The sequence below is a fragment of the Ostrea edulis genome, chromosome 2 (assembly GCF_947568905.1).
Source record: "Ostrea edulis chromosome 2, xbOstEdul1.1, whole genome shotgun sequence".
Taxonomy (NCBI): Eukaryota; Metazoa; Mollusca; class Bivalvia; order Ostreida; family Ostreidae; genus Ostrea; species Ostrea edulis.
In genome coordinates, this window is record NC_079165.1 from 12,294,073 (window position 1) to 12,310,791 (window position 16,719).

Here is a 16,719-nt window from a genome sequence, read left to right on the forward strand (position 1 = left end):
ATATATATCCCTTAGCAACACGACAAAACTGCATTATACAGGTACATTTTGGACATAAACACTATTGTATTACTTCCTACACTACACATAAAACACTAGTCTACATAAACACTATTGTATTACTTCCTACACTACACATAAAACACTAGTCTACATAAACACTATTGTATTACTTCCTACACTACACATAAAACACTAGTCTACATAAACACTATTGTATTACTTCCTACACTACACGTAAAACACTAGTCTACATAAACACTATTGTATGACTTCCTACACTACACGTAAAACACTAGTCTACATAAACACTATTGTATGACTTCCTACACTACACGTAAAACACTAGTCTATATAAACACTATTGTATGACTTCCTACACTACACATAAAACACTAGTCTACATAAACACTATTGTATGACTTCCTACACTACACATAAAACACTAGTCTACATAAACACTATTGTATTACTTCCTACACTACACATAAAACACTAGTCTATATAAACACTATTGTATTACTTCCTACACTACACATAAAACACTACTCTACATAAACACTATTGTATGACCTCCTACACTACACATAAAACACTAGTCTACATAAACACTATTGTATTACTTCCTACACTACACATAAAACACTAGTCTACATAAACACTATTGTATTACTTCCTACATTACACACAAAACACTAGACTACATAAACACTATTGTATGACTTCCTACACTACACATAAACCATTAGTCTACATAAACACTATTGTATTACTTCCTACACTACACGTAAAACACTAGTCTATATAAACACTATTGTATGACTTCCTACACTACACACAAAACACTAGTCTACATAAATGCTATTGTATTACTTCCTATACTACACGTAAAACACTAGTCTACATAAATGCTATTGTATTACTTCCTACACTACACATAAACCATTAGTCTACATAAATGCTATTGTATTACTTCCTACACTACACATAAAACACTAGTCTACATAAACACTATTGTATGACTTCCTACACTACACGTAAAACACTAGACTACATAAACACTATTGTATGACTTCCTACACTACACATAAAACACTAGTCTACATAAACACTATTGTATGACTTCCTACACTACACATAAAACACTAGTCTACATAAACACTATTGTATGACTTCCTACACTACACATAAAACACTAGACTACATAAACACTATTGTATTCCTTCCTACACTACACGTAAAACACTAGTCTACATAAACACTATTGTATGACTTCCTACACTACACATAAAACACTAGTCTACATAAACACTATTGTATGACTTCCTACACTACACATAAAACACTAGTCTACATAAACACTATTGTATGACTTCCTACACTACACATAAAACACTAGTCTACATAAACACTATTGTATGACTTCCTACACTACACATAAAACACTAGTCTACATAAACACTATTGTATGACTTCCTACACTACACATAAAACACTAGTCTACATAAACACTATTGTATGACTTCCTACACTACACATAAAACACTAGTCTACATATACACTATTGTATGACTTCCTACACTACACATAAAACTTTAGTCTACATAAACACTATTGTATTCTTTCCTACACTACACATAAACCATTAGTCTACATAAACACTATTGTATTACTTCCTACACTACACGTAAAACACTAGTCTACATAAACACTATTGTATTACTTCCTACACTACACATAAAACACTAGTTTACATAAACACTATTGTATTACTTCCTACACTACACGTAAAACACTAGTCTACATAAACACTATTGTATTACTTCCTACACTACACGTAAAACACTAGTCTACATAAACACTATTGTATTACTTCCTACACTACACATAAAACACTAGTCTATATAAACACTATTGTATGACTTCCTACACTACACATAAAACTTTAGTCTACATAAACACTATTGTATGACTTCCTACACTACACATAAAACACTAGTCTACATAAACACTATTGTATTCCTTCCTACACTACACATAAAACACTAGTCTACATAAACACTATTGTATTCCTTCCTACACTACACATAAAACACTAGTCTACATAAACACTATTGTATTACTTCCTACACTACATGTAAAACACTAGACTACATAAACACTATAATTGTATTACTTCCTGCACTACACATAAAACACTAGTCTACATAAACACTATTGTATTACTTCCTACACTACACGTAAAACACTAGTCTACATAAACACTATTGTATTACTTCCTACACTACACGTAAAACACTAGTCTACATAAACACTATAATTGTATTACTTCCTACACTGGGTTGTATGACTCGAGATACTGAGCTTGTTCTCTGTAACCTTTGTCACATAAAATCACATGTACACACCACATCCATCTACGTGAGAATCATAAATGTCATGGAATTTTCATTGCTAGTAATCTTTTCACTAATTGCAAACAGTTACAATATATATGAACATGACATTGATCACATTGAACCCTGAGAACATGAAATAATTGACAAGAAAGACATTGTTGCATACCTGTGGTCCTGATACCAGAGTTTCCCATCCATTGCATGCTGGGATACCCATTCCAGATTGGTGTTGTCCTCATAAGCTTGCATACTGATTAGGGATTGCTGTTTGACAGGATGGCAGGAACCCACTAACCAGCTCTCATTTACAACTACAAAACAAAATCAAACAATCTTACATTGTATGTATGAACTGGATTCCAGATACAGTGCTACAGTTGCCTAGATACATTTGACTAGATACAGTCGAACAATCAAGCACAAACACTATTACTATGTACAGACAGATGGACAGACACGATCGTCAAACCATAATACTTCCCATCTTAGACAGGCATATAACGATCTGTTACATTGTATGTATGAACTGCATTCCAGATAGGGTGCTACAGTCGACTAGATACAGCTGACCAATTAGGCACAAACACTATTACCTTGTAGTATAGTTGGCAACTAAACAAGTGTATTGGACTTCAGACTAATTTATTTGCTTTAAAGACCATGATAATAACGAAACAAGAGTCTTCCACTAAAGAAATGAGGTATTCAGTCCATAAAACCCCCAATATTTTTTCAAGAATTAATTGTTATAATACAAAATTTGGCATCAAATGAACGATAATTAACATACATAGTGATTCACCAAATTTTTTTTGGAAAATTGACAAGATATCATAATATAAGAAATATCTGTTATAGAGAAATTAACATTAAGAAAAACACATCTTTGACATATAATCAATTAGAATATGATTTCAAAAGAAATCTCATGGTGAAAAGATTCCTATTACCATGGTCTTTCAAAATATGCGAAGAAAAGTAAAAGTCACCATACAAATTATGAAAATCTTTAATGTTTTCTACATTTCTACAAGGGGAGATAACTCTGACCCAAAAAATTCTAATTAAAATTTAACATGGAATAAAAATAAAATTCCATAAAAATTTTCTTTGCTAGAATCATGAGGATGTATTTTGTCAAACCACCTTGATCATCAGATATCTTAATGCATTTTCCAGAGTAAAATATCAAACCTGTAGTATGGCCTGGCCCAACCCTAGTCTGGGGCATAATAATGTCAACTGTGTAAACATTTTGACAATCTGTGACCCTGTGGTTCAGTCTTGATTTATTCAAAGAATTCATACTCATACAAAAATGATATAAATGATATATTTATTAAAAATCTGAACATCTGTCTCTATCCAGAGTACAGGGAGCAAAACTGAACCTATATTACAATAAGATGCTTGCAGAATAGTTTGAAAAAGTACATCCTCATGATTCTAGCAAAGAAAATTTTTATGGAATTTTTTGGTTATTTCATGTTAAAGTTTAAACCATTCTTGTAGCCCCGTCCAGAACTTAAGGTGAATGGTAGAACCACCTTGAATCTACACTACATGAGGATTCCTGCATTTAAAATTGACAAACTGCACTCCTCTGGCTCTTAAGCAGATACTTTTACTATATATTCCTACATAAAATCTTACACCCCTAGCAAGGCCTTGTACTGGCACACTGGATTGAACTCATATCTAAATTAAATGATGATGTTTGCATATCTAATCATTTGTACCCTCATAGTTCTTATGAGGACAAGTTTAGAAGAATTTTCTGATATATTCCTTTTGTAAAATTTCAACCCCAATCGTTGCTCACCAAGAACCCAGGGGGGGGGGGGGGGGGGGGGGGGGGGGAGGAGGTCATAGTTTGAACAAACTTGAATCTTTATTACCATAAAGGAGCTTTCATGCAAACATTGGCATTTATGCCTCAGTGGTTCTTGAGAAGAAGAATATCTTTTAAATCCACTCTGTTTGCACTTTTTCAGAACCATTTCCTCTTGCATGGGGGCATGACCCTTCATTTGAGTGACAAAATCCCTTTCATCCAAATATGTTTATAGTGCTCACCACAATTAAATTTGGCTCAATGGTTCTTGAGAAGAAGTTGAAAATGTGAAAAGTTTACACACAGATAACAGATGGACAAACAAGATTTTGATCAGGAAAGCTCACTTGTTATGGGAGCATTCTGACAGGAATAGAACTGACTCTCTGGCAGCAAGGCACCCCCTACCTGCTATGGGAGTGTTTCAGTACACACCTGACCTAACTTTCTTTCTGTCCTGAGCATGATAATGCAGATGTCCAACAATCCGCATCTCTTCAAACCTTGGTGTATTTTCTGACACATGCTGTAAATTCTGCATTCTCACAAAAAATGAACGATGAACTTTCCTTGCAGAATTCACTGAAAAATATGAAATTCACATTAAATTTCATGTTTATAGTCAGTATAAATCTAATTGGTTGAGAAGTTTTTGAAAAAAACTTATTGTTACCTACTATATCCAACCACTAAGAAAACGACGATGTAATGTGTAGCTCTAACAAAACTCCCATTCATAGAAAAGATTAATGATTTAGTCCTACTACATGTACAGTCCCTGAAACTCCCATTCATAGAAAAGATTAATGATTTAGTCCTACTACATGTACAGTCCCTGAAACTCTCATTCATAGAAAAGATTAATGATTTAGTCCTACTACATGTACAGTCCCTGAAACTCTCATTCATAGAAAAGATTAATGATTTAGTCCTACTACATGTACAGTCCCTGAAACTCCCATTCATAGAAAAGATTAATGATTTAGTCCAACTACATATACAGTTCCTGAAACGTTCTACTTTACCACTTGAACTGCGAGTAAAATGGTGAACGCCCACAGAGTGACACTGAACATAATTTGGTGACTGGTGAGCGAACGCAGAATGCAAACGGAGTGCAAATGGGAGGCTGAGCGCAAAGTGAATAGCGAGTGAACGGTGAATGCAAAATGAATGATTTATTCAGAAAGTCTCGGATGTTTTCCTCTTATTGCACTTATATCAGGTAAGAATAAGAAATGATTTACGTATACTATATCAAAGCAATAAATATATTTTGCAGTGACAACATCACCAGACTACATTAAACGCTTATTATATACTTTTTTTTGTGAACACTTCCCAGAAGAAGTAAATAAATAAAGATGTTTGCTATGTCTAGAGAAATATGATACATCTGTGCAGGAATATACCGGTACATGCACATTACATAAATTTTGTATACAATGTATGGGGAAAAGGAAAAGACTATAATCTAGTAATTAACATGAAAGTGACATCCAGAATTTATGGGTTTACACATATTACAAAATTCACATGTACAAGCAATAGTTTGGGATAGTCATATGTGATTAACAAACACCCTAAAAGGGTTCAAAATAGATGTATTAAACAAACAACAGACAATACAGGTACCCTGTCTCAACAGTGAATACTCCTAAACAATAAAAAAGAAATTAAATTTTATGTGTCGCTTACTATATCACAACGACAGCAACCCGAGATATTTGTGCAACAGTAGACTGCACTTAGATCATGCAATATTTGTATATCTTTGATACAGATGAAAATATCTATTGAACTGGAAAGTGATAAATACATTTATTCACAATGTTTTTACAAATAGAAAGGTATTTTTATCTTAGGAATTAGGAATACTTATCTATTTAGTTTGAAATTACTGGCACAATTTTTAATAAAACAAAAAAACAATGTTCTGTAGCAATATAAAATGGTTTGTATTATTCGTTGAAATAACATAAAAGTCGGGACATTCACACTCAACAAGCTGGTCTATTCTCTCTCTGCCGAAAACGATATTTGAGGAAAATTAAATTTAAAATTTACTAGTTATTTTCATGACTGTGAAGAAGTAGATATTCCTAATTATGATTTGATCAAGAATTATTTAAGATGATATATAAGTGTAGATTTAGTTGATAAAAGTGTAGGCTTATTTCTTCTAATCTTTGTGGAAATTATTTTCAACATGACTGCAATGAAATCACAAATATTTGATTAGGCATAGCAATCTAAAAAAAAAAAAAAGAACTTAGCTTTTGTTTCAATTCATTTTATCAAAGCTGTAACTGATCAGAGATCAGAAATTCAATTCATTTAAAAGCTTTAGTTTTCCTTCCATTCACGTTCCTTTTTCATTTTGTCCTTGCTATAAAGATCAATCACTTTGCTTCGGAGTTCTGAATGACTATGCAAAGAAAAGAGGCTGAACGAACAGTGAGAGCATGCCGAGTGAAAGATGAATGCTTTGTGAACATGAGCAGTTGGTGAACTGCGAACACAAAACTGTAAACAGATAGTGTGCTGAACATGATGAAAGCATACTGAACGAACAGTGAGCGAACGAAAACATGGTAAAGTAGAACGTTTAACGAACTGTATATCTTAAGCAAAAGCACACAGATATCAAATTTTCTGAAATTTAATTTCATTTTCCCCCAAAAAAAATTTAATGTGATCATTGAAAAATGTGAAAAGTGGCAGTAAACAGCTTTATATGCCCAATTATTTTTCATATTTTAAGACATATTCTAAGTTCATTCTGATACTTTTAATTGAAAAATTATTGAATTATTGAAATACATGTATACCTCATTTGGATTGTCTTTAAAGAGTTATTCCTCTTTGATTCTGACTAATTCAAAACATTCAATTTGACAATGCTTTTATTTGGTTAACTTATAAGAAACCTGCACACATAGTTGATGTAACACAGAAACTATTTAAGTTGGTTATATGATTTTATTTATACCAATATCAATGTACACTGTACTTTGAAAGAAAAAAAGGATATATGCTAGCAATCCTAAGGCAAGCATTGAGCATATAAATGATTGATTGATTGTACATTGTTTAACGTCCCTCTGGATAATTTTTCACTTATATGGAGAGGTCACCATTGCTGGTGAAGGGTGAAGGGCTGCAAAATTTAGGCCTATGCTCGGCGCTTATGGCCTTTGGACAGGGAGGTATGTTTATCATGCCTCACCTGCTGTGACATAGGACCTTGGTTTTTACAGTCTCATCCAAAGGACTGCCCCAATTAGTCACCTCTAATGACAAGCAAGGGGTACTGAGGACCTAACCAAGACCCCTACAGTAAGAGCATATAATTGAATTCACCCAAAGCTAACTTTGATGCAATAATGAGATTCCACTATCAGCATTGACTAGTACCTGCTATGTATGCTTTATTGGTCTCCGAGCACTGTTTTGTTGTGTAACAAAAGTTGTTGTGCCTGTTGAACTGTAATTTAAACAAGTCAATATCCTCATTGTGTAATATCTTGTTGATTGGGCTCCCCAACACATCAATCTGAAACAGGCAAATTGTGATAGTTTGTGTAAAAATTCACGTGAAGTGTATACTGCAGGTTAATTAATCTTCTGTATTTCGAATGAACTGTGATCTAGTAATTGTAAAAGTCAGTTTAAATCAATCAGAAAATGAAATTTTAGCAGGAAATTAGGATTACCATCAAGATGCTTGCATCCGATGTTTCATAATGAATATCAATTGAATAACGAAATGTATATTGTGTAAATTTTAAGACTGTTTTGTACCTGCTCTTTCTAAATATCCATTTAGTTTCAATTTAGTATCAATAGCACTAAAGAAGATGTTATTTAAGTGTTTTACACATCAACAGTACATACTAAGTTTGGGGTCAAAACTCCTTCCCTGGGGATCATGAAATTTACAATTTTGGTAGGGCCTTCCTGCTCTACATCACTGCATTTAGTTTTTCTTACACGTGTGGTTCTAGAGAAGAAGATTTTTGAAAATTTGTCAATTTTGGGCAGTTTTTGCCCCACCCCTAGGACCCCAGGGGTGCAGGAGTCCTGAAATTTACAATTCATGTCTCCCTTGTCCCTAGGATGCCTCATACCAAATTTGAAAAGAATTGGAATAGTAGTTATCAAGAAGAAGTTAAAAATGTTCATGAAAATGTTCAATTGTTAACGCATAACAGACGACAGTCAATTGCAATAGGTTACCTGAGTTTACTCAGGTGACCTAAAAATGAATAGCATCCACTTCAATTTGACCTCTAACCTTGACATAACAGGTATGACCTTATCTGATACAAAACTTTGACCATTAATAAAAAATAAAGGCCATGGCTAAAGACAAACAAACTCAAAGTAATATATCCAAGATCTTTGTGGAGGCATAGAATTAGAATGTCATGTCTTTTTTCAGTTAAGATTCATTAAGACTGATGAGTTGAATTTTTGCACACCTACATGATGAATGAGAGTTTGATTGTACTGTGTAATGCTAGGTACATTACCTGAAGCCAGCCCAGTCGTTGTGTTAAGGATTCAGACATGTACAAAATCGTGCCGGACTCCGACACAATGAGCAGGGATCCATGAGCTACCTAACACAACCAAATAGAAACAATAAGCAGAGATCCATGGACTATCTAACACAACAGTAAAATAGACACAATGAGCAGAGATCCATGGACTATCTAACACAACAGTAAAATAGACACAATGAGCAGAGATCCATGGACTACCTAACACAACAGTAAAATAGACACAATGAGCAGATATCCATAGACTACCTAACACAACAGTAAAATAGACACAATGAGCAGAGATCCATGAGCTACCTAACATAACAGGTACAGTATTTTCATAATAATAATTCTATATGTACTTTAAAATAGGTTTGCTTCACAAAATTGAAGTTATACATACAACATACAAGTTAGAGATATAAACTGCAGTAACACACAGGTAAAACGCATGCTTTAGATAATTTTTCCCTCATGAATTCTGTAAATCTTTATCACTGACATTGAAATATCTTTTTACGATAATCTTTATACATGTATTTACTGATTCTAAGAATTCCTCAGAGACTGTGTCTTTCAGGAAGGAAGGTAAAACAGCATTCAGGTTTCTTTTCTTGATACCTGGTAAATAAAATGGAATCTAATAAATGACTTCCTCAGAAACCAAATTATGAATTTTTTTTTACATTCAATGATGACAAAACATTCTGATGCATAACAAAGAATTCGGGAAAAAGCAGAAAATATCACCCAGGGCATACAGCCCCCTATGCTGCTGTGGAAAAAAAAATGGTGAGGCATGGAACAGACCAACTTTTTTTTTTAAATTTTGTGGTCTTCCATTTCAAAGTGACCAACCTCTTCCTACAATATTTATGACTTACATAAAACAAGAGGCCCATGGGCCACATCACTCACCTTGGCTCATATTTAAAGATTTTTCCTAGTATATATTCGCATATGAAACTTTGATCCCCTATCGTGGCCCCAACAACTCCCGGGGGCCATGATTTTTACAAAATTGAATCTGCACTTTGTCCGGAAGCTTTCATGTACAATTGTAAATGTAAACTTTTATGGCCAGTGATTTTCCAGAAGAAGATTTTTAATGATTTTCCTTATATATTTGTATGTAAAATTTTTATCCCCTACTGTGGCCCCATCTTACCCCCGGGGACCATGATTTTTACAAACTTCAATCTGCACTATGTCAGGAAGCTTTTGTGCAAATGTAAACTTCTCTAGCCCAATGGTTCTTAACAAGAAAATTTTTAATTTTTTTTTCTATTTATTAGTTATGTAATATGTGGCCCCATCCTAACCCTAGGGGTCATGAGTTTAACAAACTTGAATCTGCACTATGTCAGGAAGCTTCCATGTAAATCTCAGCTTTTCTGGCTCAGTGGTTGTTGAGAAGATTTTTTAAGATTTTTCCTATATATTTGTTGGTAAAACTTTGATCCCCTATTGTCACCTCATCTTACTCACGGGAGTCATGACTTAAACAAACTTGAATCTGCACTATGTCAGGAAGCTTTCATGTAAATTTCTAATCTCCTGTATATTCTCACCAACATCAAGCTTTAGGTAGTTGACTGTTTAGTATATTCTCACCAATATTGAGCTTGAGGTAGTTGACTGTTAGCTTTAGTATACTGCTCTTGTCTGGTCTCCGCTCACTGTGTTTCAGCCAGGGTACCTCCTCTGCTAGTAAACCCAGGGTCCGGTTCAGGCGTTCTCGCCTTAACTTTTCACCATCCCTACGGAGTTTTCTGCAGCGAAGAAGACACAGAAATATTCACTACCCAAGTATGACTGGCCAGATCAGTGCAGGAAATGTTCAATGTTTTCTTTATATAGTATAGTACATCACTTACTCTAATTATTTGCAAGTAATTATCATTTCTACAATTTTGCTTTGTAGGATTTATCAATGATACTAAAGTTTTAGGAACTATCAATTATTCCAGTATTACATACAAAAATAAAATTCTTCACAATTAAGAACCTTATTTCATAGAAGTATATGTAACCTCAACAATATTAACACAGAAATAAGGTTTTTGAAATTCAAATTGACTGTTCATTCAAACGAGCACAGTATACTGCTGCGCATTTACAATAATTACTATTAAGTAGTGTTGAAAAATCGGAAAAATTTCATAATCGATAATCAGTCATAATCGGAAAACTGTTCGATCAATGATCGATATAATCAGTATTTACATGTAGTTAATAAATGTTTATTATTTTGGGGGTTATTTCTATTTAGTTTTATGGATATGTGCAGCATACACACTAGCTGGTGTTACTGAATTCCCACTTTTCAATGTGGAGTCCACTCTGACTCTCCCCCGCACATGTCTCAATATAAAAGCTGGATTAACAGTCAGATGAATCTCAGATTAGATATCAATATTTAGTGTACAGGCGACAATCGATTCATCACTACTATTAAGTACCTGTATGCCCATGCATTTACCTCTACAAACCTACTTGTAGAATATGTAACATGAGAATTTACAAATACAGTTAAACTTCAGTATTTTGAACACCGATATCTCAAATGAATAAGTAAAAGTGATTCGGAAGTCCAAACCACTAATTCTTTAGATATTTCACCCTCAATATCTCGAATCCCTGGATATTTCAAAGTTTTTTCTCAGTCCCATTAAGTTCGAGACAACAAGGTTTGACTGTATTAGCTATTCTTCGAGATAACGAGGTCTGACTGTATAAACCATTCCTCCTTCTCTTGACAGGTATGACATGTATTCTCCATGTTTAGTGATTACTCAAGTTCGAGATAACGAGGTATGACTGTATTAACTATTCTTCGAGATAACGAGGTTTGACTGTATTAACTATTCTTTGTTCTCTAGACAGGAACAATGTGTATTCTCCATGCTCAGTGACGACTCAAGTTCGAGATAACGCGGTTTGACTGTATTAAGTTTTCTTCCTTCTCGACAGGAAAGTGTATTCTCCATGTTCAGTGACGACTCAAGTTCGAGATAACGCGGTTTGACTGTATCAAGTTTTCTTCCTTCTCGACAGGAAAGTGTATTCTCACCTCTTGTTCTCTAAACATTTGTCTTCATCAGAAACAGTCTCTTTTCTCTTCAAGCTGAAAACGCAATGATCAATTTATATATGTATCAGATCTGTTTAAGCTTTTCTGTACGAAACTGCTCGTCATCCTTCAGTTTAAGATCATTTAACATAATATATTGAAATCTTGATGCATACATGTACATGTGCCTTTACCACACAATTGATTTTATATAGCCTCATGTAAACAAACTTTCTAGAAACAACTTAAAGAAAATCTATAATATGAGGTCCTCACAGAGGGATCTGGACATTCAGAAAAATATTGGGTGAAATCGTCAAGCTATGCTATACAGGACTGTGACACTCTGGTTGCATGGTACTAAAGATATTTCGGTCAGTTTCAGCAAACCAAATATATTAAACTTATGAAATTACATTTGATTACATAATCTAATGAAAAATATTAATCAACAATTGATCCATATAATGAAAAGATTTAATTTATCTTTATCTCTGCAAGAAATGTACAAAAATAGGAAAATGGACAGTTTAAATCACAATTGACCAGTATTGACCACTTGGGGAGTACTGACCGGGACGGTTAAAACCGGGGGCGGTTTTGACCGCCCAACCCTGAGATTGACTGTTACAAGTACTAAATGTTACTTATGATACTCTCTGCCTAAAGGTTATTTACAACAAGAACACCGCCCACAATAATACAGTGAAAACTGGAAGGAGTTTTGGTTTTAATATGGGACCTTAACTACATTGAGCAATGTATATGTTGACAAGATGTAAATGAACATTTACCCCCTGAAATTGACTGAGAGTTCTTGTAACATACTAAGGGTGTGATAAAAAATTCAATTTTGTATGAAAATCTAAACTCAAGAAGCAGTAAAATCTCCTTTAGTTTCTGTCATCCAACATCAACTGTACAACGTTTCTCTTCTTTTTTTTGTTGTTGAAAAGAATTAGCTTATTTACAATCTACATTTAAAGTGACATTTTAAGATAACACTTGCGTTTGTGAATAACAGCGGGGGAGATATAGTAGAGTAGACATTATCAGCAGTTGTACTTGATAATCAGTTTGGATCAGTCTTTAGTTTTAAAGGGACTGGTTCACGGTTTTTGAACAAAATATTTTTATTTTTATTTTTGATGTTAAACATTAAAAGTATAACTCATTTAATATTGACAACCAAAATGTTGACCTTCTGAATGCAAGAATAAAAGCTACATTCTAGCCTTAATTAAATCTGCGTTATGTAAACAAAGATTCGAGTCTTTTTATGGTTACAAACAAGTGAAATATATATTTTGTAATATATATAGCATCTTAATTCTGCATAGTCACAAATTTTAACTTTCACTTTTAATGATCAGAATCTACAGTAACTGTTTAACAATTGTTTAAAAGATTTCACATAAAAATTAAGACATAGAAACTCATGGACATCGATCTAAGTTTATTATATCTTTCACATTCATGCATTCTTTATGTAAGATAATCTTACATAAAAAAATCTTTTAAACATGTTAAACAGTAGATTTTGATCATTAAAAGTGAAAAATAAAATTTTCGGGAAAATCGTGAATTAACATGTATAAGGAGGGGTCTTGATGAAAACTATGAGGATTTAGCTTTTTGCCATGCAGGCATTGAACTCTTGATCTCACTCTAACACATTATACTACATGTAACATTTGAGTGTTAAATGGAGTATAATTAGTCTAATGGAGTATAATTAATCTACAATGTACGTGCACAAGTTTCTCACTCTGCGTTATCAATAACAAAAGAGTTTGTTTAAGGACAATTTCTATTTGCATTTTTAAAAGGTTTAAATCACCCAATCAGAGTGCTGTATTGTTTACGAAAAGTTGAAGGCCAGGTTTGTAAAACAGTATAGTGTAAACAATAAATGCTTGACTGACTGCAGGTATTTTTCTGTTACTAACATTGCATAACACAATAGTGGATTTCAGCCAAGAAGTGAAATGATTTCCCAGACATTGTAAATGACTGTTTGTAGTGCTTGTGTTTAAACACACACACCCCTTTTTCTTGCAAGTAAAATTCATCACTTTTACCATAGCAACCTATATCTCTGTCATTCTCAGTCCCTATACAAATGCATGCAGCTAAAAACATTGGTTAATGTAAATAAAGTGAATAATTCTGTAAATATTGATAGAAAAAATTACATTGGTGCATTTGCTGCAGGGGGATGTAAGGGGTAGAGGCGTGGAAATTAAACAGTTGAAATTGATTTCTTATCAAGCATTTTCAGAGCATTATATGGATTGAAGGTTTAGAAAACAGGAATTTATTAGTCAGACCTACAAATACTGAAGAGAGTAAAACTTTTAAATTATGCATCTAGTTTTACTTTCTGTTTCCCTTGCTCAAACAATATAATCGATGTAAGAATTTTTAAGTGCAATCAATTTTCTTTATGGAATACATTCACAACCAAAGCATGTAATTGCAGCCTGAAATTCTCCATTACAGTTTTTACTTCTCTCCTTCAATCACGAGAGTCCAGTCATTTTGTCAGACTGTACATTTCAAAAGTTCAGCAAGAGAGGATCAGTTTGTGTTCAGACTAATATTTGGGCTTTCAGTGAGAAAACAGTACATTAACTTTAATAATTATGTTATAAAGAAATTTTTCAAATTATTTATTTTAGATTAATAATGAAGAGAAAACTTTTTTTTATATCAGGATATTTAACATCAAAGGAAAGAGAGGAAGAGCAAAGAAAATTTTTGGATGCATAGACTGAAGTCATTTCATCCCAATGGCATGAACAAACTCAATAACTTTATCACGATGTGGCATTTATTCCTTGTTGTCACTTGATAAATATGATTTTGATTTAGTTTTCGGGACAAATTTTCTACATGTTAGAATGTGTGCATGAAAGTTTATAGTTTATGATGGACCCTGTATGATGCAAGGGTTTATCAGGTTGGAAACACTTCCTCTATAGTGAGATATTCTTGCTAAAACGCAATTATTCCTCTTTAGCGAGAAAGTAAACATTACTATAAACAGGTGTTTTGGCCTTTTGACGTCTTCACTGAAAATAATGTCAAATCCTGTGCAACGCTGAATAAGTGCCACACACACTCAACATGAAGCGAAATGTCTCTATAAAATTGACAAAACAGTCAAGAAATTGCATATCAAAGTTGCTGCGTAAGAGGGAAGCAGTCTGAAATCCAATACACACTGCGAGTGTTTTTGTTTTGATTAATCTATTTGCAGAAGTATCTGACATCTTAGCACTTTTTCTCCTTTTCACGTGAAACATGAAGAGATGTACTCCACGGGTGTTTTTCTCGGTTGTATGGGATATATATTTACTCTTGCTAGAGAGGGATAATCGCGTTTTTGCGACAATATCTCGCTGTAGGGGAAGTGTTCCCAACCTGTTTATATAATAGGCCTATGTCTAGTTAATTCTGTATGTTTCAGGTCAGTATCGACCAGTCCTCCTACACCAACTGCTCCTCCTGCAGTACAGGTTGTGCATACAAGCCTAGCCTTCACCAGTGGTAAATTTGCCACTAATACAAGCTGTCCATAAACTGGGTTAAAAAATAGGGAGGGGTGTAGTTCCTATTGGAAATAAAAAATAACAACCTGGACTCTTCGTACTTTAAAATGCAATAGCATCTGTCTTAATTGGACCTACCATAACATTCTTTTTCATTTGCAATACACAAGTCCTTGTCCAGTAAATGGGTCAACTAGAGTTGCATTAAAGCTGTTAACAGTTTAAGAGCCTTTAATAAGTGCCAATGGTGACCTACTGAGGCCACACTAGTATAAGCTGGTCTATTGACACAAACCTGGACGCATCATCACTGTCAGTATGATTATCCATTGTCTCAGACACTAATTTTCATTTAGCAATTGATCCATGACAAATTCATATCTTGTCAGCCATCGTATAATTAAGAAAGTATGATCATCCAACAATGTAAATAGTGCAATGGTTACGCACATGCGCAAAATTTGTAGGAGTTAGTTTGTACCAATACACATTCGATTTACTTTATTCATGTAAATCAATGCAGGTATAACGATATCGATTCGAATGGATCATATTACAACTCTTATTTTCGATGATATATTGGGGGTGCCATCATAAAGAAGGATACACATGTAAACTAACCGTTTGATCAAATTCTATTTATAGTATTGGGGTTTCCCAGCACGCCATGAAACGGACGAGGACGCGACGTGTGCGATAGCAATATTTTATTAAGGTAGGCCTTACTTAGGTGCGTTACTGTGATTGTATACCTTTGCCATTACAGTATTTGTGTCTTCATGCATGTTGATTTTGTAACATAGCTAAAGTTCGAACCTTCCAGCACCTGAGCACGACAGACCGGCCGATCGAGCGAGACATCTAACACTATATAACATTGTCTCCTATCAGATAAAGAGGCGTCCCGACTCTCCCAAAGTGCCATTATATGCACCGGTATTTGCCAGTGATCCTCAACAGAGACATATACTTGACTGTACAACTTACTATTAGACAGGTTTGGAACACTTCCCCTGTAGCGAGATATTCTTGCTAAAACGCGATTATCCGTCTCAAGCTAGAGTAAATATATCCCGTACAACCGAGAAAAACACCCGTGGAATACATCTCTTCGTGTTTCACGTGAAAAGAAGAAAAAGTGCTAAAATGTCTGATACTTCTGCAAATATATTAATCAAAACAAGAACACTCACGATGTGTAATGTATTGGATTTCAGACTGCTTCTCTCTTACGCAGCAACTTTGATATTAAATTTCTTGACTATGTTGTCAATTTCATAGAAACAATTCGCTTCATGTTGAGTGTGTGTCG

General features: G+C 34.0%; 2 protein-coding genes across 4 annotated transcripts in view; one reads left to right on the forward strand and one right to left on the reverse strand.

The window, feature by feature from the left end:
• Nucleotides 1-15,874, reverse strand: part of LOC125653329 (neuronal PAS domain-containing protein 2-like) — a 33,342-nt gene extending 17,468 nt beyond the window's left edge. Inside the window, exons 1-8 of one of the 2 annotated variants that reach the window (XM_056156113.1) lie at nucleotides 15,703-15,874; nucleotides 11,854-11,907; nucleotides 10,395-10,552; nucleotides 9,325-9,401; nucleotides 8,769-8,858; nucleotides 7,651-7,789; nucleotides 4,669-4,815; nucleotides 2,566-2,710 (exon numbers count right to left, since the gene is read on the reverse strand). In XM_056156113.1, coding sequence (XP_056012088.1) covers nucleotides 2,566-2,710; nucleotides 4,669-4,815; nucleotides 7,651-7,789; nucleotides 8,769-8,858; nucleotides 9,325-9,401; nucleotides 10,395-10,552; nucleotides 11,854-11,907; nucleotides 15,703-15,737 — 845 coding nt within the window. In that variant the 5' untranslated portion in view covers nucleotides 15,738-15,874. Of the gene's footprint in view, nucleotides 1-2,565; nucleotides 2,711-4,668; nucleotides 4,816-7,650; nucleotides 7,790-8,768; nucleotides 8,859-9,324; nucleotides 9,402-10,394; nucleotides 10,553-11,853; nucleotides 11,908-15,545 lie in introns of both variants that reach the window. The other variant, XM_048882768.2, reaches the window with a different exon arrangement.
• A 79-nt stretch (nucleotides 15,875-15,953) lies between these two features.
• The window catches only part of LOC125680879 (uncharacterized), a 15,185-nt gene continuing 14,419 nt past the window's right edge, over nucleotides 15,954-16,719 (forward strand). The window contains exon 1 of one of the 2 annotated variants that reach the window (XM_048920682.2): nucleotides 15,954-16,122. The gene's annotated coding sequence lies outside the window, so the exon portion shown is untranslated. The remainder of the gene's footprint in view (nucleotides 16,123-16,719) is intronic. The other variant, XM_048920683.2, reaches the window with a different exon arrangement.